Source organism: Lynx canadensis, chromosome A3 (assembly GCF_007474595.2).
Source record: "Lynx canadensis isolate LIC74 chromosome A3, mLynCan4.pri.v2, whole genome shotgun sequence".
In the NCBI taxonomy this organism is placed as follows: Eukaryota; Metazoa; Chordata; class Mammalia; order Carnivora; family Felidae; genus Lynx; species Lynx canadensis.
In genome coordinates this window covers 139,045,054-139,066,192 of record NC_044305.1, presented here as the reverse complement: position 1 = coordinate 139,066,192, position 21,139 = coordinate 139,045,054, and the positions used below count along the sequence as shown (strand labels likewise).

Genomic DNA, 21,139 nt, shown 5'->3' with positions numbered 1-21,139 from the left:
AGGTGTGGGAGGGACGCCGCGGAGGTGAGTCTGCAGCCCCGGAGTATTTAGGGGGAATTCAGGGCCTGGGTGTGAGGTCAAGGTCGAGGTGACGCAGGCCACCGGCAGGCGTGGTCCCAGGTCCACTGGGGTGGAGGTGCTGGTGCCCGGTGGTCGTTGTCACGGCGGACCAGGGCTTTTGTGTGGCTCTCAGGGCCGTGTAGGGGACGACAGCAGGTGTCTGAGAGATCTGGACTTGGGGGTGACAGAGCCGAGTGCGAGCCCGTAGGGTCCCCACGCTGGCCGGACGGCTGACCACCGGCCCTGATTGGGCCTGACCCGGAGCGCCCCAGCCATGCGCCCGCGTGATCCCAGGCTCTGGAGCAGTCGTGTCACGTCTGCCTCGACACCAGTGAGCGCGCTGAGCACGGGAAGCTGACCGGATGTGGGTGGAAGCAGAGCCCCGTGGTGGGGATGCGTTGGCACAGGGAGGGTGCCCGCTCCTCCCTCCAGAATTGTGCTTCAGACCTGGAGTGGGGCTGGCGGTCAGCCGTGTCTCAGCCGCTTGGCGGTGTGCGTTTTGCCGGCATCTGATGCTTGGGTCTTTGTGCCAGTACATTGAGTCCTCACCTGACTTGACCTTCGGGGAGACGGCCCGTGTGGTGGGTGGGGAGCCCGGTCTGGTTGAATGCAGGCTCGCCCCTGCTGGCGTGCACGAGCGTCCGTGTAGACGGCTCGCCCCTGCTGGCGTGCACGAGCGTCCGTGTAGACGGCTCGCCCCTGCTGGCGTGCACGAGCGTCCGTGTAGACGGCTCGCCCCTGCTGGCGTGCACGAGCGTCCGTGTAGACGGCTCGCCCCTGCTGGTGTGCACGAGTGTCTGTGTAGACGGCTTGCCCCTGCTGGTGTGCATGAGCGTCCGTGTAGACGGAATACAGGAAGCGTGCACGAGCGTCTGTGTAGACAGCTCGCCCCTGACGGTGTGCATGAGTGTCCATGTAGACGGAATGCAGGAAGCATGCACGAGCATCTGTGTAGACGGCTTGCCCCTGATGGTGTGCACAAGCGCCTGTGTAGACGGCTCGTCCCTGTTGGTGTGCACAGCCTCCATGTAGACCCGAGCTCAGACCTCCAGGGGCCCACAGACCCTCAGTGTCTCAGGAAATCACCAGCGTGGAATTCTCGGGAAGCAGGCCAGGTGCATAGGACTCTTGTTTTAATTCTGTGTTTGATCCTCTCCTGGTGGTAAAGCAGTTATTTTTTGTCGTGTTGACAGGTGCATCTTTTGAGAAACGCTGGCGACGAGGTGGCCATCACTGTTGACTATCTCAGGGAGGCGCCGGCATTTCTGAAGCTCCCATTAGGTAAGGGCGGCAGACCGTCGGGGCACTGTCCTCCTGCGCCTCGCCGTGTCTGCATAGGACACGGCACTGACAGGCATATGCCAGGTCCCCAGCGCGGGTTCAGAGGCAGCAGGGGCACCGATAGACACCCTGCGTTTCCACGTCCGCAGCCTCTTAGCGGAGGCGTCCGACTACTGCGTGCGGATCAGTTGACTTCTGCGGGTGGGCTCGCTGATCATGCTTCCTGCGTGCGCACCAGCATGTGTACGGGAACTAAGGTTGTACCTGAAGTACCTGTGTAGACTTGGGAGATCCCCCGCGAGAGAGAAGACAGTAGTAAGTGCACACTGTGAAGTGCCTGCCCCGTGTTCGTCTCCCGTACACGGCTGTGACCCAGTTTGGAAGCGATGGGTCGCCCGTCCATACAGACGTTTTCGTCAGAGTTGTCACCATGCCCCTTACGGACTCCGCCGCCACCACGTTTTTACAACAGGTGCAGAGTGGTTTAGTGGGGGCGGGGGTGCGGTCCTCTCAGCCAGAGGGGGCGTTAGGTACCATCGTGCCCGCAGGGGCTGCGACTCTGCTGGTGGCCCCTCGAGGTCCAGCTCTGGCAGGGCGGGCGTCCCGAGGACGGGGGTGGGTCCCACCCTCCGTGTCGTCCTGTGGAGGACCAGCGCCCGCCCTGGGCTGGCCACGTTCTCCGCGTTTTCTCTCCCTCTTCTCCCCCCAACCGCAGAAGCCTGTGGTTGGGGGGCCGGCGCAGTCCTCTGGGCGCATCTGTGGTGGAAACCCGGCTTGCGGGAGGGCCCACGTTTGACAGAAAGTCATTGAACTCAGTCGACTTCTGACTTTCTCTCCCTGAGAACCTGAGCAAATCAGTTTCAGAAACCATTTTCCCGTCAGACCACACCGGGGTAACCAGGCCACTATTCGCCTTTCTCGGGAAAATTGATATTCCTCCGTCAGTAAGATCCCTCGGGGTCTACGTTCTTAGGAGCCCAGCTCCTCGCAGTTCGCAGAGGGCTCCAAGGTCAAGAGGAGAGGCCGCGGGGCTGTGGACGGAAGGGAGCGCGCCCCGAGCAGCAGGAAGTGGGAATGGTGACCATCAGACCAGTCTTTGGAAAAGTAAGCACCACGCACAGCACTGCGTCGTGTCCCGTGGGGTCTGGGCAGACGTGCACGTGCACCTGTGAGGGGAGCGGCTCGGGGCAGCCCGTGTGCAGGTCCCAGGAGCCAGCGGGGCGCTACTCCCGGGACAGACTGTCCGTTGCGGGGAGGGAGGGGGACGCCGGTCCCAGGGGGCGCTGTCCGTGGGGGAGGCAGGCGCCTCTGGCCCGAAGAGGGAACGCCACTACCTCCTGCCCGCGGCCAGCTGCTCTGGGTCTTTGGGCTCAGGGGGTGCATCCATGGGCACCTCCAGCAATTTGGAGGAGAAGACAGGCTGTGGGGGGGGGGCTGGTCCACTCGGTCACAGTAGCAAAGCGCAGTGGCGGCCGGGACAGTAGACGCTTCTGGAGGCGGGACGTCTTGGGAGTACCTGGTTCATAGACGCCTCTCCTCTCTGTGTCCTCGCGTGTGGCGGGAGCCAGGGAGACCCTGGGGCCTTTTGGAAGGTCACCCATCACCTGCCTCAGGTGCCCCAACAACTTCCTGTCAGGGGCTCGGTTGAATTCCAAATCCAGCAGAGGAATTTGGAGGACACAAACGTTCAGTTCATAACAGACGTGAGGTTCGGGTGAGATAGGGGATTTAGGGTGGCAGGTGGAAATGGAGAGGCTGGGGTGGCCTGTGGACTTCGTGTCCCCCCACAGCAGGGGGGCTGGAGAAGGGTCCGTCGTGTTTCTTCTGAACCGCACACAGAGTGAGCGGCTCTCGTGCAAAGAGCTTAGTCGCTTCTGGCCACTCTGGGCTTCCGTTTCAGACTGTGAGCACATGGTACCAGGGTTTCACGGGGGTTCTTTCCAGCAGAACGTAAAGGCTAGCAAGTGTTGGACGTGCACTTGGGTGTCACGTATGTGGCATCGTGTTCGTGGAAGGTGGTCGATTGACAGCACTGTGCCACCAGGCGGGCCGTGTGTCCACCCTGTCGGTCGGCCTGCGTATCTGTCCTGTAGGCGTCTCCCCGTGCGGGTAGAGAGCTGATCCTGTAACGTTGCAGCAGGAGGAACGGGGTGGCGGGCAGGATCTGGCGCGTAGACACCGAGGACGTTCGTGTTAGGGCTCCGTCTGCCTTCTTCCAGGTGAGGTGACCTCCCGGCAGAGGGGGCGGCCGGGGTCTCCAGACCGCTTTCGATAACGCTACGGAAGCAGCAGAATCCAGGCAACCCCGGCAGCATCTTGAAGCCGGGGTGGGGGGGGGGGAGTGCCCAGGGGAGTCAACAGGGAGCCTGTCCCCAGAGCCACCACAGGCCTGGGGTGGCCACGTCCCCCTGGCCGAGGCACCGACGGGGAGCTCTGACCATCAGCCGGGGCGCTGGAGACGTTTTGTTGAGAGATGCGACAGAGCTGCGCGTAGCCAGCAGCCTCGTCACTTGCCCGGCTTTGCTGCCGATGTCCTGGCACAGCCTGGCTGAGTACCGCTGGCCCTCGTGGTGGGCTCAGCACGCACGTCAGCACCCTCGTAAGCGTGCTTGCGGCCCAGTGTGGGGGGCCAGCCAGCCGTGTTCTGGCAACAAGCCCCATGCGATCTGCCTGCCAGCCTTCCCACGTGGCAAAGATGTCGAACCCTCTCTTGAGTCCGTAAACGTCTGTTCTTTATTTGGTTTTGTGTAATCTTCAAAAGTGAAAACCTTACTATTCCAAAACACCATAATCCCTCCGTAAATTCAGGCAGGTTCCTCTGGTGAGGCCGCAGCAGGACGGCAACTCGCTCTTGCCTGCGCCACCCTCACCCCTGCACCGGGTCATCGGTGGAAGCCCGCCGTGCACTACAGCAGCGACTGGTGGTGCAAGGACACCAGGCCCATGAGGACAGCGCCCGCTTTCGACACCTGACCGCCACGCTGGAGAGAAGATGAACGGCCGGTGACAGGAGTCAGCAGTCTCTCTCTTTTTTTTTTTTTTTTTTTGCATAAATTCAGACTCTTAGTGTTTTTTTAAGATATAAGTCACATAACACAACTTCCACTGTTTATTTTTTTAACGTTTTATTTTCAAGAGAATGCAAGCAGGAGAGGGGCAGAGACAGAGGGACAGAGGATCTGGAGAGGGTTCTGTGCTGTAGCCCTGAGCCCGATGTGGGGCTTGAACTCAGGAACCAAGAGATCATGTCCTGAGCTGAAGTCAGATGCTCAAGGGACTGAGCCCCCCACGTGCCCCCAAGATCCACCATTTCAAGTGCTCGTTCACTTGAGTGGTTTGTAGTGTTTTCCGCGTGCCGCACAGCCCTCAGTGTCCAGTCCCAGAGCCCTCCCATCACCGCAGAGAGGCCACAGCCCCTGGCCCGGCCCCACGGGCCCCCCTCCTGTGTCTGGGCTCTCCTGCTCCACACTCCCTGTGAAGGTGAATCCGCACACGGTGTGGCCTCTGCGTCTGCGTCCCTCACTTGAGCTCCTGTTTTCCAGGCTGGCAGAGGCTGTAGCAGGTGTCAGCCCCCCTGTTCTGTTCTATGAGGTCCCACATTGTGATCCCTGCTTCATCAGCGGACGGGGGGGAGCGGCGGGTGGTTTGTTTCCCACCTTGGAGCCGCTGTGAGTAATACGGACATGAGCCTTCATACATGGGTTCTGTGTGGACATGTGTTCCTTCTCTGGGGTGTTAGCTGCATGGGATTGCTGTGTCCTTCGGTCTCTCCGTGCATGATCCCGGGGGACCTTCTCGGCAGCCACCCCCTCATTAAACCCCACCCACCCTAGGGGCGCCTAGGTGGCTTGGTCGGTTAAGCGTCCGACTTCGGCTCAGGTCATGATCTCACGGTTCGTGAGTTCGAGCCCCGCGTCGGGCTCTGTGCTGACAGCTCAGAGCCTGGAGCCTGTTTCAGATTCTGTGTCTCCCTCTCTCTCTGCTCCTCCCCTGTTCATGCTCTGTCTCTCTCTGTCTCAAAAAATAAATAAACGTTAAAAAAAGAATTAAAAAAAAAAAAACAAAAAAACAAAAAAAAACCCCACCCACCCTGCATGAGGGAGGCCAGTGTTATTTCCTAGGTGAGAGCTCGTTTTGTAGGCTAGAGGTTTCTATAAATATTTCTTGTAAGCTTTTTGTTGTATATTTTCTTTTTTAAAATTTTCTTTATATTTATTTTTGAGAGAGACAGAGCACGAGCAGGGGGAGGGGCAGAGAGGGAGGGAGACACAGAATCCCAAGCAGGCTCCAGGCTCCAGGCTCCGAGCTGTCGGCACAGAGCCTGACGCGGGGCTTGAGCCCACGAATGGTGAGATCGTGACCTGAGCCGAGCTCAGATGCCCCACCGACTGAGCCCCCAGGTGCTCCTGTTGTATATTTTCTAATGTTGAATTGTGACACCAAGTTTATTTTTATCATTAGCAATTATTGACAACAACTGATCGTCCTGTAAATAATGGGTTTTACTGGTGGTAACCAAAACTGTATCACAACAGTTCGGATTTCCCTTCTGGGAGCTGTAGACGAAAATATACCCGTGTATCCGAAGTCAGTAGGATGACTGGCAGGGTGACCTACTCACGTTCCCGTTCGCTCCGCGTCCTTTATTTCGCCCTCTGGGACCGGCAGTCGCGTGTCCTCTGGCCGCAGCGCTGTCCTGGGGCGCGGGGAGCTCGGAGGTGCAGGGAGCAAGGGCGGCGTTGTGTCACCGTGGCCTAGCGGAGCACCCAGGCGGAGACGGCCCCAGGGCAGGGGGTTCGCGGGGGCTGGTCCAGGGAAGGAGGGGTGCGCTGGAGCGCCGTCTTCGGAGCCCAGAACAGCACGCATTTCCCGAGTCCTTGGGGCTGCGCACGGCGCGCGCGGGAACATGGTGTTCAGTGGGGAATCCAGGTCCTCGTCGGTTCTGTAGAGATGGGGGAAGGGTGCGGGGGGTGGGGGCGTGGTGGCTGGTGGCCCAGGAGTCCCGCAGCGGCAGGCAGGGGTGGCGATAGTCGGCTGCAGAGCCCCACGAGCCCGTCCGCAGTGAGAGGGCTGGTGACTTCGGAATGACTGTGTACGTGACGTCACCTGACCTTCAGTTTAATCTTAGGAAGTCGACCGAGCACCAGGCGTCTCCACTGTTTGGGGGTTCCGGCTCCTTTCCTGCAGCGGGTGGGGGAGGGGGCACGCCACATCACGCGGTGATGGCTGGCGGCCGGTGTCTGTGACAGATCGGCCGTGCCGTCCTCAGCACCCAGACGGTCACACGCCAGGACCCTGGATCGGCTCAGGGGTCCGTAGGGGAATCCTCAGGGTAAAGCCTAGATGCCTGGTTCTCGTGGCCGGTGGCTTACGTGGGCAGGTGTCCTTCTCCGTGTGGCTCCACCACAAAAATTAACAGACTGAACCTGTGAGTCACACGGGAGCTGCTCATGCTCGTATTGTGGCCAAAAATATTTGGGATCTGGTTGTTGGTGAATCTAGCTTTCTCTGCGAAGCTATTCTCAGACATCGGAAACAGCAGGAAAGCTTTCTCCTTCCCCTTGAAAATTCACCGTTGGCATGAATTTTGTGGAGCTGATCACAAGCTCTGGTCGTGTGGCCCCGGAGGCCTGGAGGTGGGGCGTGTTCCCCTTTACCGGAACCAGGTGCTCCGGGTGTGAGCCCTCGGTCCTGAGAGGACTGCGGTCAGTGGGTGACGGACAGAATCCCTCCAGTTTCTTCCTCTGCGAAATGATGCTCGTAGTAAACACGCCCAGCAGAGGCACGTGTTTTGAAGCAGCGAGTGAAACCACATTTACGAGGCACTTGGTTCAGTTCCCGAGAAATCATAAGGATGTTGATGACGGGGTGACCAACACAGGCTCATCTCTGTTCCTGCGTGGCCACCTCACGCAACTGACCCGCGGGGCGGGGGCCCTGATGCCGGTGGCTGGTGGGTTTGGGCCCTGCGTGGCGAGGAGGCTAGGGGACAGCGATTTATTGTCGGGAGCCTCAGATGTTTCTCTTTTCCAGGAAAGTCAGAAATCTGTTTTGTTTTATTTTTTTTTAATTTTTCTTTAATGTTTATTTATTTTTGAGAGAGAGACAGAGCGTGACCAGGGGAGGGGCAGAGAGAGAGAGGGAGACACAGAATCCGAAGCAGGCTCCAGGCTCCGAGCCGTCAGCACAGAGCCCGACGCGGGGCCCGAACTCACAAACTGCGAGATCGTGACCTGAGCTGAAGTCGGACGCTTAACCGACTGAGCCACCCAGGCGCCCTTATGAATTCTGAGATTTAATGTGATGTCTTGGTTTTTCTCAAGCAAAACCGGTCTGTAGGTCAGCTTCAACTTTACCTTGCAGTTTGGTGTCTCTCCCTAATGCGATTTACTGCCCAACAATCGGCTGCTGGGGGTGCCCAGGGCACCTCCTTTCAGAAGGGCAGGGGTGGAGGTCACTCAGCCCCATCTCTGCTTTCGGAAGAGGAAACTGTAGCTCAGAATGGCTCCTGGCCCCAGACCTCTGCTTCCTACCCAGACACGGGCTTTTTGTTTTCAGACCCACTGTCCACAAACCTATCTGATTTATCTCTCTGTTGTCCACTAATGCAGTTGGCAATGCCAAGGAAATCAGAAAATGTCAAACAAATAAGCAGCTTGGAAATTTAGAACAGAAAGTCAGGAATAGCGTGTAGAAGGTTCTGATGTGATCCTGGTGGTAGAAAGTGCAGGTGTGGGACGTCCCCAGGGACCAGGGATGACAGTCCCCCGGTGCCGTGTGGGTGCGGATTCTGGACCCCGGTGGCACCTTTTCCCGTGAGGTGGGCCATCTGCCCTGCCTTCTGCCTTCTGCCCCATTTCTGGTTGAGGCCAGACGGGTGTGAGGTGGCCCCAGGACAGCAGGGGACGGAGGGCAGACGTGGTGGCTCCGCGTGATGGCCGGTGTCCTGGGGGACTTCCCGGTGCCTCGGGAGAAGGGAGGCTGTCTACGTGGGGACCGCTGCCCACGCCACGTCTGAGTGACCGTCTCTGCTTGCCTGCAGGGTCCCCAGGGCCAGCCGGCGACCACAGCAGCGGGGCCTCGTCCCCTCTGTTTGACAGTGGACTGCATCTGAACAGCAACCCCAGCAGCACAGTAAGCACGGCTTCTCGTACTTTAACCGAGCGGGGATGTATGTCCCCACACGCGCCCCAGAATTAAAACGCCACTCGAGGTGGCAGGTTCAGCTAGGAGGACGTGGGACACGATGGAGGACACCGTTGGTTGGCGTCTGGTCCCACAAGGGATGGCTCGGCGCCACGATGTGGGACGTGGTGGCCGTGGTGGCCGTGGCCCCCACGGCCCAGCGAGCGGGCAGGTGCAGTCGGCTCCGAGGTGGGATTCAGCCCCGCTGCCACCACCTCTGCCGGGCTCCCGTGTGCCGTGTGCTAGCGGGACATTTTCCTCCCGCCCAGATGCCTGCCCCCCCGAAAACCCCAGCTGAGCCAGAGCAGGGGGGGCACCTGGCCCCCGAAACCCCTCCCGCAGAGACCCAGACCCTGTGCAGCGGGCCCACCTCGGCCCCCTTCCAGCGTGTGGGCTCCTCTCCACCGGCGTTAGCGGACAGGGATGGGAATCCCGTAAGCAGTCTGAAAACCTGTTACTGGAAATCCGACCCTCTCTCGCTCGTAAAAGGACCAGCTGCGGGACGTGCAGGGACAGCCTGAGGGAAAAGTCCAGATTCAGACGGTAACGTTCTCGAAATACCGTTTTTCATTTTAACGTTAGAAAAATATTTATTTTGAGAGAGAGAGAGAGTGGGTGAGGGGCAGAGAGAGAGGGAGAGAGAGGATCCCAAGCAGGCTCCACGCTGTCAGCACAGAGCCCGACGCGGGGCTGGAACCCACGAACCGTGAGATCATGACCTGGCCGAAGTCAGGTGCTTAACCGACTGAGCGACCCAAGCGCCCCTCGTCCGTGCTTTCCTGTGTGGATTTAGCATCTGGTTCAGGAGAACCTTCCTTACCCCATGCTTGTGTTTCCTTCTAAGTGTTCGTTTGCTCTCTGTGCTAGGTCTCCCAGGCATGTGACACTTATTTCTGTAAATCATGTGAAAAGTAGGGATCAGATTTATTGTCCTGGGCAAGTACGTGTCGTGACGGGTTCCTCGGGGGTTGTGCGCCACCTGGGCCCTCGACCGCGTGTCCTGCCGTGGTTTACGTGTGCTCTCCGACGGTGTCAAGGCCGTAATCACACTTACCGCTGTGGACTTAGGGCACACGTTTGCCACCGCGGGCCCAGGTCTCCTCACCTCCTGGTTCACTTTATTTTTTCCGTCTTCTCTTTCCCTTTGTTTTTTCATGAGAATTTTAAAAGTCTCTGATCAGATTCTGCAGAAGTCTTGGGGTTTTTTTTTGAAAGTGTGTCCAAGTGTGTGACTACAGGGGAAGTCGTTTTTCCTGCTGGTGAAAGGATCTCAGATCTTCAATATTTTTCAATAGGGTTAATTTTTTTCTTTTTTGATCGACTCAGCAGAGGATTCTTCATTTTACTGTCTTAGCAAAGAACGACTTTGGCTCCCAGATCCGCACGCTGCTGGTTCCGACTCATTTTTGTTACCTTGTCCCTTTGATTTCGTTTGCATTTTTGTGCTTCCTTCTTTCTTACCACCGAGCCTGACAGGCTGCGCCCCCGCTGGAGTGTGTGGTGATGACCGATGTGTGCTCGAGTTTGGTTTTGATCGCGGACTTTGAATTTTTATTGGTCCCCCCCCTTTACTGTGCCCCTTTTCTTCTTGATATTTAAATTATTCTGATTAAATTTTTCACGTGTCTTCCTTCTAAAATTCTCCAATGCATGTCTCAAATGTGTGTACTCCGTTTACATTTATTTGGAGGTGGCCCTTGAAATTTTGCCAAATGCATACTTTGCTTACACGATAGAAAGACAGCATGTTTAGGTCCTGCTGGAAGGTGCTAGGACCTTGTGACCCCTGAGCCCGAGTTGTTTCCTGATTTACCACCTGCTGTGGCTTTGTGTTTAGAAGCCGCTTTTAAATGCACGAAAAGTCACAACTTTTGGGGCTCCTGCATGAAAAGTCACAACTTTTGGGGCTCCTGCATTCCGTAATGTTTACAGCCTCTTTTTCTCCCCACGACTTCTGCATCCGGCCTCCTTGCAGGATGGATCTCCTCTCTGCTCAAGGACTCTCACTAGAACTTAAGGCCTGTTGGTACCAAAATCTATTTCAGGTTATTTTAAATTTTTTTTTCAACGTTTTTATTTATTTTTGGGACAGAGAGAGACAGAGCATGAACGGGGGAGGGGCAGAGAGAGAGGGAGACACAGAATCTGAAACAGGCTCCAGGCTCCGAGCCATCAGCCCAGAGCCCGACGCGGGGCTCGAACTCACGGACCGCGAGATCGTGACCTGGCTGAAGTCGGACGCTTAACCGACTGCGCCACCCAGGCGCCCCTATTTCAGGTTATTTTAAAACGGGTTATTTTGTCTACACTTGAATGTACTTCCAGCGTCTCTGGTCTCCACTGCGGACACGGGGAAGTTTTCTCTCCACGTGGCTGCGGGTCCGGCTGTGTTCCTGGGCAGCCTCTGGTGTGGTCACTGATACAGCCCTCTCCGTGGTCTTTGACACCAGCCTTCATCTACACACACGGCACCTCCCCGCCCCTCCGGCCCCCACCCCGAGCTCAGATTGCGTTTGTGCCCCAGCGTCACCTCCTGTCCCTTACAGGCCTTACTTCTTGTCACTTCTTGCCTTCCCTTGGGCTTCTCATCGGACTCTCCTCTAGGAGATCTCTTAAGATTTTTATTTCGTTATTTGTCTCAGCTTTGTACAGTATCCTAGTTGAATCGTCTGCTGAGTGTTGTTTTTTTTTTAAGAAAACATCATCCAGGATCACGTTAATGCGATTCTTCTTGAATGAGAGGGTGTGCACAGAGCAGGACTCACCCGCAGCAGTCCCCTCAGGAAAGGTGACCCAGTCTGCCGGAGATGTGGTGCGCACTGGAGAACGGAGCCGGGGGAGGCCCCACCCGAGGTCCTCCAACACCTCCTCCCATCCTCCCATGGCCTCGGGCCTCCGTGCTCTCAGGCTCGGCGTGGGGCCGGCGACCAGCCTGCTCCTGTGAACGCATACCCTCAGCCTTCGTGGTCACCCTCATCACGAAGGGGAGAAAGAGAAAGGCAGAGCGTAGGAATGCTCTGTAATCATTTGGTTAGGTCACCTTCAAGAACAACGCATTTCAGAGAATCTGAATCCCAGAGAGTCGAAAAAGAGTTTTAATATGTTATTTTTTAAAAGATATTAAGACTCGGGGCGCCTGGGTGGCTCAGTCGGTTGAGCGGCCGACTTCGGCTCAGGTCATGATCTCGTGGTCCGTGGGTTCGAGCCCCGCGTCGGGCTCTGTGCTGACAGCTCAGAGCCTGGAGCCTGTTTCAGATTCTGTGTCTCCCTCTCTCTGACCCTCCCCCGTTCATGCTCTGTCTCTCTCTGTCTCAAAAATAAATAAAAAAACGTTAAAAAAAAATTTTTTTAAAGATATTAAGACTCAGAATCCTGTAAAAAATTTTAAAGGCCACCTGCTTGGTATTCCAGATGGAAACAATAATAATCGCGTCAATAATCCAGCGGCCAGTTCCACGCCCTTAGCGGCTGGGCTCCCTCTCCTGAAGCCTGTTTGGCACTGAGATCGTTCTCTGCGCTCGACAGGGGACTGTGTCCAGTACAGCCTCTCGATGGTGCTGGAACTGACAGGACCTGTGGATCGGAGGGTAAAGTAGACTCTGCCCTGCACTTTGCTTTATCGACAGAAGCGGGTCGGAAACATCCTCAGACTCGCGGGATGTGGACCGTTTCCGGTGGCGACGCTCTCGGAATGGTTGGATGGCTTCTGTCCTCCGGGACCGAACCCACCCCAACCGAGCAGGAAGTGGAGTTTGCTCAGAGCAGCCTTGTAACGGGGAGGGGGGACCCGCGGGCTGGTCCCCGGCTCTCACGGCTCGTGCCTCCGACCCGGTGCGTCCGCGCCTCTCCTTGTGGAGGCGGGGAGGCTGCACGTCCTCCGGTCCACACTGCTGGAGAGACGCCCGTGCTACCTTGTCTAGGTCGCAGCCTTTCTGTGTGTTTATTCCGAACTGAATTGGTAACTACTCCTTCCCGACGTGACCTCTCTTCCCCCGTGAGACGGGGTCGGCTCCCGGCTTTTCCTTCTAGCTCCCACATGCTCTCGTCCAGAAGCTGGGGCTGCCCCACATAGTTTAGAACTGACTTCATCTTTTCGCTGCTTCTCTGCCAGAAATCCTTACCGAATATTTATAACAGCAGAGAAGGTCTCATTCACACTGACAGCATCTATTAGGCTGAAAATTGCAGAATTCATTCCTCCTCCTGTCCCCCTGGACCTCCCACTCGTCTGCAGACCCGCTGGCCCCTCCTTACCCGGTTAGTGTTGATGCTTGTCCTCGGAGTGGGCTGCTCCGAGAGGGTTTCGTGTCCAGAAAGGTCTCCTTTGTCCCGAGCGAGAGCCGGCGTGCTCCCTGGGTGTTCTTGGGCTCTCGGGTGAGTATAGACAAATGTTGTTTGTCTTGAGGTGGTAACACCACCGATGTCACTGTCTGCTGTCGTAGGTTAGTCGGAGCTCAGGTAGGACTGGACATTGAGCGTGCTGAGGTCCCTCTCCTGTTACAATACCTCATAAGTTAGTAAAACACCAGTAAAATTAAAGACCAAAAGAGAAATAAAGCCAATTGCAAAAGATAATTAAAAATGCACCAAGAAAAAAAGGAAAAGAAGACAATGAAGGAGCCAAAGTAAGAAGGTAAATATGAATGCAAATAGAGTAGTAATAAAATACGTTTAATTAGACTGAATTTACAGTTTAGGAGCCATCGATTATTTCAGTCTCTAAGAGGACTGGAATCAGGGGTGCCTGGGGGGCTCAGTCGGTTAAGCATCTGACTCTTGGCTTTAGCTCCGGTCATGATCGCACGGTTCGTGGGTTCGAGCCCCACACTGGGCTCTCTGCTGTCAGCACAGAGCTGGAGCCGCTTTGGATCCTCTGTCCCTCTCTCTCTCCCCTTCCCTACTCGTGCTGTCTCTCTCTCAAAAATAAATAACACATTTATTAAAAAAGTCTTTTATTTTTTTTTTAATTTTTTTTAATGTTTATTTTTGAGACAGAGAGAGATAGAGCATGAATAGGGGAGGGGCAGAGAGAGAGGGAGACACAGTATCTGAAACAGGCTCCAGGCTCTGAGCTGTCAGCACAGAGCCCGACACAGGGCTTGAACTCACAGACTGTGAGATCATGACCTGAGCCGAAGTCCAACACTTAACCGACTGAGCCACCCAGGCACCCCTAAAAAAGTCTTTTAAATAAAATGCCCACACTATCCAAAGCAACGTACAGATTCAATGCAGTCCCTATCAAAATTCAATAGCAGTTTTTCACAGAAGTAGAACAAACGATCCTAAAATTTGTATGAGGCCAAGGAAGACTAAGAAACACCAGATAAATCTTGAAAAAGAACAAAGCTGGAGGCATCGTGTTCCCTGACTTAAGTTTTTTTTACAAAGCTGTGATCATCAAAACAGTATGGCCCTGGTATGAAAACAGACACATAGACCGATGGGACAGAAGAGAAAACCCAGCAATAAATCCACAATTATATGGTCAATTACTTTATTACAGAAGAGCTGAGAATATACAGCGGGGAAAAGACAGTCTCTTCAGCAAATGGTGTTGGGAAAGCTGGACAGCATCGTGCAGAAGGATGAAATGAAAGTGCACCGATTTCTTACACAAAAGAGTTAAGTCAAAGTAGACGAAAGACTGAACGTAAGACCCTTAACCGTAAACCTCCTGGAAGAAATCATAGGGTGTAAGTGCCTTGATTCTGGTCTTAGTGCTGATTTTTAAAAATTGACCCCGAACGCAAAGGCAACAAAAGCAGAAATAAACAAGCGGGCTGTATCACACGGAAAGCTTCTGCACAGCAAATGAAGGCATCAAAAATGGAGAAGATACTTGACTTGTAAGGGGCTATTATTCAAAATTTATAAGGAACACCTACAGCTCAAGAGAAGAAACCTTACACTTCAGTGAAGATTTGGGTGGAGAGGACTCGGGGCGCCTGGCGGGCTCAGTCGGTTAAACGTCAACTCTTGATCTCATGTCAGGTGACAATCTCACGGTTCGTGAGTTTGAGCCCCACATCGGGCTCTGCACTGACAGTGTGGAGCCTGCTAGGGATTCATTCACTCTCAAAATAAGTAAGTAAACTTAAAAAAATTGGGTAGACAAACTGAATAGATATTTTTCTGCAGAAGACATACAGGTGACTAGCACACACGAGAAGATGGTCAGCGTCAGACATCCTCAAGAAAGTGCAAATCAGTGGGGCGCCTGGGTGGCTCAGTGAGCTGAGCGTCCGACTTCGGCTCAGGTCATGATCTTGCGGTTCGTGGGTTCGGGCCCCGCGTCGGGCTCCGTGCCGACAGCTCGGAGCTTGGAGCCTGCTTCGGATTCTGTGTCTCCCTCTCTCTGTACCCTCCCTGGCTCATTCTCTCTTTCTTTCTCTCTCCCTCTCTCTCTCTCTCTCTCAAAAATAAATAATAAAGATTTAAAAAAAAAAAAAAAAGAAAATCAAATCAAGACCATGATGTCGCCTCACAGCCGTCCGAACGGCTAAAGTCAACAACATAAGAAACAGCAGGTGTTGGCGAGGACGCGGAGAAAAGGGAACCCTCAAGCACGGTCGGTGGGAATGCTGGAGGGCAGCGTGGAGGTTCCTCCAAACGTGAGAAATAGAAGTGCCGGATGACCAGCAATCCCGCTTCGGGGAATGCTTCCAAAGGACACGAAACCACGGTCTCGAAGAGACACCTGCATTCCCTCGTTCATTGCTCGTTATTGACAGCAGCCAAGATAGGAACCAACCTGGGTGTCGTTGATGGGTGCACGGCTCGCGAAAACACGGAAGCCCTACATCTCTGTCTGCAGTGGCATATTACACGGCCTTGGAAGAAGGAAGCCCTGCCACTTGTGACAACACGGATGGACCTTGGTGGTGTCGTGCTAAGTGAGAGGAAGCACAGATACTGTATGATTTCGCTTACGTGCGGAACCTGGAAAATAAAAACGAGGGAAGGAAACCCTCGCAGACACGGCGCACAGATTGGTGGTTGTCAGAGGTAGGCTGGGGGGCACTGGGTGACATGGCTGAAGAGAAGCGTGGGGGCACCGGACACTGCCAGGTCCACCCGTCACGTGGAGCCAGCGAGGAACCCTGGCGACGACCTCAGCCGGTCTTGCTGTCACATCCCCTCCGTCGTCCCCCTGGCCACGTTGGGCGGGGGACCGTGACTGTCGCGCTGCGTCCCCGAGGCAAGTCCTGCTGGGGATGGTCAGCGGCAGGTGTTCGTGCACGTGGACCGCTCTCGTGGGCCGTACCGTGCTTGTGCTCGTGGAAGCCACACACACCGCAGAGCGCGGGACGCTGGTCATGGCGGGGCGAGTGGCTGACGGTAGCCACGGGGTGAAAGGGACGACCCAGGTGGCTGCAGGGCGTCAGTCGTGTGATGTGTGAGTCGATAAACAGTTTCACACAGACAGCAAGTCTGTTATAAACCACAGCGGGGCTCGGGGCTCAGGGCTCGGGGCCCGTGTCCCCAGGACGTGGCACTGAAGCCACGACTGGTAAGCTGTGTATTCAGGCTCACACACACCAGTCCCAGTGAGGGCTCAGTGAGTCTGATCTGGGGGCTCCGCAGAGGGCGTTGGAAATGGGGTTTTACCAAAGGCTGTGGTGTGGTGGCAGATTCCACGGAGGCGATCCTGACCAGTCCGGCTGAGCGCCTTGCGGGGGTGTTTCTGGAGTGCTGTCTGGCGGTAAGGGCAGCGCCTCCGTGGACCGTCACGCCATCCACACAGCAGTCCCAAGCCCGGGACTGACGGCAAGCCGTGTTCATAGTGCACATAGTAAGTGCTTAAGAAAAACCCATTTCGATCTAACGTCTCAAGAACAGGGAGATAGTTGTGTATATGCTGATGCATTCATGTGAGGAGAGTTTTCAGTGTTTTAAAATGAATTTTACCAAGAGCTTTTAATAGCTGGAAGATACTTACGCAGTGTTAATTTTCAGAAGTGTGAGTGCTGTAGGAACACAGTCATTTACAAGGACACAGAGACGCGAATGAGCTCTGCCGTGTGCAACAGTGATTACCTGCGGAGGTGAGAATGTTCAGGACTGCGGTTTCCTTGTGCGCATAGACCTGTCTGCTGGGAATTGTGATAACAGCGGTGAAAGCCCCAATTTACACAGCCGTTTCCCTGTGTTTCTCTGCCAATGAGGTTCTTGCCGGCTTTCTCCTTGATTTTGATGGCTTCCTGTCTTACGTGGAGGTCTTTCATCCATTCTTTTTGTGGATGGTGTAAGAAAGTGGTCCAGCTTCATTCTTCTGCATGTCGCTGTCCAGTTTTCCCAGCACCACTTGCTGAAGAGACTGTCTTTATTCCACTGTATATTTCCTGCTTTGTCAAAGATTAGTTGGCCATACGTTTGTGGGTCCATTTCTGGGTTCTCTATTCTGTTCCATTGATCCGAGTGTCTGTTCTGGTGCCAGTACCGTACTGTCTTGATGATGACAGCTTTGTAGTATAGCTTGAGGTCTGGGATTGTGATGCCTCCTGCTTTGGTTTTCTTTTTCAAGACCGCTTTGGCTGTTCGGGGTCTTTTCTGGTTCCATACAAATTTTAGGATTATTTGTTCTAGCTCTGTGAAGAATGCTGGTGTTATTTTGATAGGGATTGGATTGAATATGTAGATTGCTTTGGGTAGTATCGACATTGTAACAATATTTGTTCTTAGAATCCATGAGCATGGAGTTTTTTTCCATTTCTTTATGTCTTCTTCAATTTCTTTCTGAAGTTTTCTATAGTTTTCAGCATACAGATCTTTTACCTCTTTGGTTAGGTTTATTCCTAGGTATTTTACAGTTTTGGGTGCAATTGTAAATGGGATCAGTTCCTCGATATCTCTGTCTCTTGCTTCATTGTTGGTGTATAGGAATGCAACCGATTTCTGTACATTGATTTTATATCCTGCAGCCTTGCTGAATTCATGAGTCAATTCTAGCAGTTTTTTGGTGGAATCTTTTGGGTTTTCCATGTGGAGTATATGTCATCTGCGAAGAGTGAAAGGGTGACTTCTTCTTTGCCAGTTTGGATGCCTTTTACTTCTTTGTGTTGTCTGATTGCTGAGGCTAGGACTTCCATCACTATGTTGAACAACAGTAGGGAGAATGGACATCCTGTTGTATTCCTGATATTAGGGGGAGAACTCTTGGTTTTTCCCCATTGAGGATGATATGAGCTGTGGGCATTTCGTATATGGCTTTTATGATGTTAATGTATGCTCTTTCTATCCCTACTTTCTTAACAGTTTTATTAGGAAAGGATGCTGTGTTTTGTCGACTGCTTTTTCTGCATCTGTTGACAGGGTCATGTGGTTCTTATACTTTCTTCTAACGTAGTGTATCATGTTGATTGACTTGCAAATATTGAACCAGCGCTGCAGCCCAGGAATGAATCCCACTTGGCCATGGTGAATAATTCTTTAGATGTACTGTTGAATTTGATTTGCTGGTATCTTGTTGACAATTTTTGCATCCATGTTTACCAGGGATATTGACCTGCAGTTCTCCTTTTTAAGTGGGGTCTTTGTCTGGTTTTGGAATCAAAGTAATGCTGGCCTCATACAATGAGTTTGGAAGCTTTCCTTCCATTTCTCTTTTTTGGAATACCTTGAGAACAATAGGTATTAACTCTTGTTTAGATGTTTGGTAGAATTCCCCTAGGAAGCCCTCTGGCCCACGACTCTTGTTTGCTGGGAGATTTTTGATAAGCAATTCAATTTCTTTGCTGGTTATGCATCTTTTCAGATTTTCTGTTTCTTCCTATTTGAGTTTTGGTAGTGTGTGGGTGTCCAGGGATTTGTCCATTTCGTCTGGATCGTCCAGTTTGTTGGCATATCGTTTTTTCAAAGCATCGTCTTCTAACTGTATTTGTGATCTCTTTCATTTGTGATTTTATCTGTTTGCTTTTTGAGAAGTCTGGCTTGGGGTTTCTCAATTTTGTTTATTCTTGCAAAAAAACCAGCGCTCAGTTTCGTTGATCTGTTCTATTTTTTTTAATTCTATATCATTTATTTCTGCTCTAATCTTTGTTATTTCCCTTCTTCTGACTTTTGGCTTTATTTGCTGCTCCTTTAGGTGTAAGGTTAGGTTGTGTGTTTGGGACCATTCTTGTTTCTTGAGATGGGCCTGGATTGCAATGTATTTTCCTCTTAGGACTGCCTTTGCTGCATCCCAAAGGGACTGACTGTCATGTTTTCGTTTTGATTTGCTTCCATGTATTTTTAAATTTCTTCTTCAATTTCATGGCCAACCCATTCATTCTTCAGTAGGATGTTCTTTAACCTCCGTGTATTTGGGGGCTCTCCACGTTTTTTCTAGTGGTTAATTTCAAGTTTCTTAGTGTTGTGGTCTGAAAATATTCATGGTATGATCTCGATCTGTTTGTACTTGTTGTGGGCTGTTTTGTGACCCAGTATGTGATCTATTGTGGAGAATGCTTCATGTGCACTGGAGAAGAATGTGTATTCTGCTGCTTCAAGATGAAATGTTCTGAATATATGTTAGGTCCATCTGGTCCAATGTCTTATTCAGAGCTGTGGTTTCCTTATTGATTTTCTGCCTAGATGATCTGTCCATTGTTGTAAGTGGGGTATTAAAAGTCTCCTACAATTACAGTATTATCTAAAAGTTTGCTTATGTTTGTGATTAACTTAATTTCTATTTGGGTGCCTCCACATTTGGATGGACCCCTTAATTATGATATAATGCCCTTCTTCATCTCTTGTTACAGTCTTTGTTTTACATCTAGTGTGTCTGATAGAAGTATGGCTACTCCGGCTTTCTTTTGACTTCCAGGAGCATGATAGATGGTTCTCTATCCCCTCACTTTCAATCTGCAGGTCTAGAGTGAGTCTCTTGTAGACAGTGTATAGATGGATCTTGTTTTTTTTTTTTTTATCCATTCTGATACCCTGTGTCTTTTGATTGGAGCATTTAGTCCATTTATATTCAGAGTGATCCTTAATCTGGGGAAAGAAACAGGCATCCAAGTCCAAGAGGCACAGAGAACTCTGTTTAAAATCAATAAAAACAGGTCAACACCATGACATATCATAGTAAAACTGACAGAATTCAAAGATAAAGGGACACTTCTGAAATCAGCAAGGGACAAACATGCCTTAACCTATAAGGGTAGACACATAAGGGTAGGAGCAGACCTGTCCACTGAACCTTGGCAGGCCGGAAGGGATTGGCAGAAAATAGTCAACGTGCTGAACAGGAAAAATAGGCAGCCAAGAATCCTTTGTTCAGCAAGGCCGTCATTCAGAGTAGAAGGAAAGATAAAGACTTTCCCAAACAAAACTGAAGGAGTTTGTGACCACTAAGCCGGCCCTGCAGGAGGTCCTAAGGGGACTCCATGAGTGGAACTTGGCAAAGACCACAAAGGACCAGAGTCATCACCACAGACATGAAATCTCTAGGTAACCCCACTGGCTTCTGAACGGGCCTGATTTACAACTGCCTGTGAAGAGTCTAAGAACAGTCATGTCCTATTTTGTCTCTGTTATTCACGTTTCTTAAGAGATTTTTAATCTTATTGTGATAATAGTGATTTCGATTTGAAAAATATGACAATAATCTGTTGTCACAAAAGTTCATTTGCTTTTAATAATTGTATTGCCGTAACATCAAAAAATTTATGCACCATAAGTACTGTAGATAGCCTACACAAAATATTTGAAAATAATAGACTAAACATTTCCACTCAAAATACATCAAATTCAAATAGAAAATTATTTACATTTTTCATATGAAACGCTAAGACCATCCTGTTCGTTCCTGAGACGTATGTCTAAATCTAGCTGCGGACAAAGACGTTAGAAGACTTTCCCGTCAATAATAGTTAATATTGGATGTCTAGTTAGCCTGTAAGACTCGCTCCTTGTAGACAACACGGAGAACTCCTGTTTCATCAGGATGCACCCTGCGGAAGCTGCAGAAACAGCTTGTGTGGGGCTGTGTGTATTTGCTGAGACAGTTTCCTGAGGCTCGCGTGCGGCTGGTTCTGGAGAGGCCTCGGTGGCCTCGTCTACTTGGCCGCCTCACCAACCAGCCGCAGTGAGTTCCTTGCTCCATTTGCTGCAGTTTCGCTCAGTGTACAGGGGCGTGGCAGAGGGACAGGGGGCAGGGGGTGGGGGGCAGGGGGCGGGGGGCAGGTCCAGGTGGCCGGCCCAGTGTGTGCAGCCTCGGGCTCCGGTCACCTTGACACACCGTGTTCCCAGAGGAAATGAAAATAGGAAGTCAGTAAAAGCTGACGCTGTTAAGAAACTGTCTTAATTCTTGTCTATTTGTTATTTTTTACAGTTTGTTTATCTATTTTGAGAGAGAGATTGAGAGAGAGAGCATGTGCGCGTGAGTGGGGGAACGGCAGAGAGAGAGGGAGAGAGAATCCCAAGGAGGTTCCATGTTGTCAGCAGAGAACCTGACGTGGGGCTCGATCCCAGGAACCGTGAGATCATGACCAGAACCAAAGTCAAGAGTCCAATGCTGAACCGACCGAGCCCCCCAGATGCCCCTGGGTCCATTTAAAGAAAATTAGGAAACAAAATGCTTCGACAGGCCCCTGCTGCCCAGGGCCCAAGGCCCTTCTCTTTCACCCCA

The 21,139-nt window shown here is 52.5% G+C and overlaps 1 protein-coding gene across 1 annotated transcript in view; it reads left to right on the top strand.

Moving 5' to 3' along the window:
* The window catches only part of SNTG2 (syntrophin gamma 2), a 125,126-nt gene that overhangs the window by 30,330 nt on the left and 73,657 nt on the right, over positions 1-21,139 (top strand). Inside the window, 2 exon segments of the mRNA XM_030311738.1 lie at positions 1,254-1,341; positions 8,384-8,475. Of these exon segments, the coding sequence (XP_030167598.1) occupies positions 1,254-1,341; positions 8,384-8,475 (180 nt within the window).